The sequence below is a fragment of the Babylonia areolata genome, chromosome 35 (genome assembly GCF_041734735.1).
Source record: "Babylonia areolata isolate BAREFJ2019XMU chromosome 35, ASM4173473v1, whole genome shotgun sequence".
Lineage (NCBI taxonomy): Eukaryota > Metazoa > Mollusca > Gastropoda > Neogastropoda > Buccinidae > Babylonia > Babylonia areolata.
Window position 1 is genome coordinate 8,076,856 of NC_134910.1, and position 2,500 is coordinate 8,079,355.

At 47.8% G+C, this 2,500-nt stretch overlaps 1 protein-coding gene across 1 annotated transcript in view; it reads left to right on the top strand.

Annotated features, from left to right (window-relative positions):
• LOC143277787 (aromatic-L-amino-acid decarboxylase-like) overlaps nucleotides 1-2,500 on the top strand; it is a 213,555-nt gene that overhangs the window by 200,492 nt on the left and 10,563 nt on the right. Inside the window, exons 10-11 of the mRNA XM_076582690.1 lie at nucleotides 352-514; nucleotides 1,875-1,945. Coding sequence (XP_076438805.1) covers nucleotides 352-514; nucleotides 1,875-1,945 — 234 coding nt within the window. The remainder of the gene's footprint in view (nucleotides 1-351; nucleotides 515-1,874; nucleotides 1,946-2,500) is intronic.

Genomic DNA, 2,500 nt, shown 5'->3' on the forward strand with positions numbered 1-2,500 from the left:
ATTGGAAAAATTTCCACCCTTTACCCACCAGGCGCCGTTACCGAGATTCGAACCATGGACCCTCGGATTGAAAGTCCAACGCTTTAACCAATCGGCTATTGCGACCGTCGTGCACGGCTATGAATGTGGCGTCGCCGACAGGATACTGATCCACAACATAGACGGGCGCAATAGCCGAGTGGCTGGACTTTCAATCTGAGGGTCCCGGGTTCGAATGTGTCTATTTACATTGTGTGCGTACATGTGTGTGCGTGTATGTGTGTGTGTGTGTGCATGTGTGTGTGTGTGCGCGCGCGCGCGTATGTGTGTGCGTGCATGCATGCGTTTGTGTGTGCGTGCGTTCGTGTGCAGGTGAAGAGGAGGGCATCTGGATGCACATTGACGCGGCCTACGCGGGGTCCGCCTTCATCTGTCCGGAATTCCGGAAGTACATGAGCGGCGTAGAGTACGCACAGTCGTTCGCCTTCAACCCTTCCAAGTGGCTCATGGTGCACTTCGACTGCTCCGGCATGTGGTCAGTCTGTGTGCTTGTCTGTGTGCTTGTCTGTCTGTCTGTCTTCCTGTCTGTATGTCTGTCTGTCTGTCTGTCTGTCTGTCTGTATGTCTGTCTGTCTGTCTGCCTGTCTGTCTGTCTGTCTGTCTGTCTGTCTGTCTGTCTGTCTGTCTGTCTATGTGTCTGTCTGTCTGTTTGTCTGCCTTCAAACCCTTTCCAAGAGGCTTAAGGTTCACTTCTGATTGTTCCGGCATGTGGTCAGTCTGTGTGCTTGTCTGTCTGTCTGTTTATCTGTCTGTCTGTCTGTTTATCTGTCTGTCTGCCTGTTTGTATGTCTGTCTGCCTGTTTGTATGTCTGTCTGTCTGTCAGTCTGTCTGTCTGTTTGTTTGTCTTCAATTCAAACTCTGTCTGTCTGTCTGTTTATCTGTCTGTCTGTTTATCTGGCTGTCTGGCTGTCTGTTTATCTGTCTGTCTGTCTGTTTATCTATCAGTCTGCCTGTTTGTATGTCTGTCTGTCTGTCTGTCTGTCTGTCTGTCTGTTTGTCTGTCTGTCTGTCTGTCTGTCTGTCTGTCTGTCTGTCTGTCTGTCTGTCTGTCTGCCTTCAACCCTAACAAGTGGTTAATGGTGCATTTCGGATTGTTCCGGCTTGGGGTCAGTCTGTCTGACTGTCTGTTTGTCTGCTTGTCTGTCTGTCTGTCTGTCTGTCTGTCTGTTTGCCTTCAACTCTTCCAGCCGGCTTCCATTGCTCCGGCATGTGGTCAGTAAGTCTGTCTGCCTGTCTGCAGTGTAATGTAGTGTAGTGTTTAGTGCAGTGTAGTGTAGTACAGCGCAGTGTAATGTAGTGTAGTGTTTAGTGCAGTGTAGTGTAGTGTAGTACAGCGCAGTGTAGTGTAGTGTAGTGCAGTGCAGTGTAATGTAGTGCAGTGCAGTGTAGTGTAGTGTAGTGTAGTGTAGTGCAGTGTAGTGCAGTGCAGTGCAGTGCAGTGTAGTGTTGTGAAGTATATTGCAGTGCAGTGCAGTGTAGTGTTGTGAAGTATATTGCAGTGCAGTGCAGTGCAGTGTAGTGTTGTGAAGTATATTGCAGTGCAGTGCAGTGTAGTGTTGTGAAGTATATTGCAGTGCAGTGTAGTGCAGTGCAGTGTAGTGTTGTGAAGTATATTGCAGTGCAGTGTAGTGCAGTGCAGTGTAGTGTTGTGAAGTATATTGCAGTGCAGTGTAGTGTCGTAAAGTATATTGCAGTGTAGTGCAGTGCAGTGTAGTGTTGTGAAGTATATTGCAGTGCAGTGTAGTGCAGTGCAGTGTAGTGTTGTGGAGTATATTGCAGTGCAGTGCAGTGCAGTATCCACACACCTGAACACACACAGAGATCCGTGTTGCAGGCTGAAGAATTCCGGTGCCCTACACCGTACCTTCAACGTGGATCCTCTCTATCTGAAGCATGAAAACTCAGGTGGGTACCAGTGTTGTTTCTGGGTCTGTTCGTCAGTGTGTGCGTTTCCTCCGTGCTTTTGTGTGTCTCTTTCTAACTCTCTCTGTCTCGGACTAATCCAATGATGATCCACATTTAACCGCGCGTTTCATGTATGTATTTGTACGCATGTGAGTGCGTGCATTATTAAGTATGTATTTTGCGCGCGCGTGCGCGTATGTGTGTGTGTGTGTGTGCGTGTGTGTGTGTGTGTGTGTGTGTGTGTGTGTGTGTGTGTGTGTGTGTGTGTGATGTTAGAACCATTCAAGAGGTGCAACAATATGCTTAATATGATATCCCCCTTGTCCTGAGGGTTGTATTGCTATGTGGACAATAAATGACTTTCCACGTTTCTCTCTGTCTCTGTCTCTGTCTCTGTCTCTGTCTCTGTCTCTCTCTCTCTCTCTCTCTCTCTCTCTCTCTCTCTGTCCTTCTCTTTCTCTGTCTGTCTCCCTCTGAGTCACTCTACCTAGTTCTCTACCTACTTTTCAAGTCATATCTCCGTAAATATCTTCTATCCTTCCAACATTAAATGAT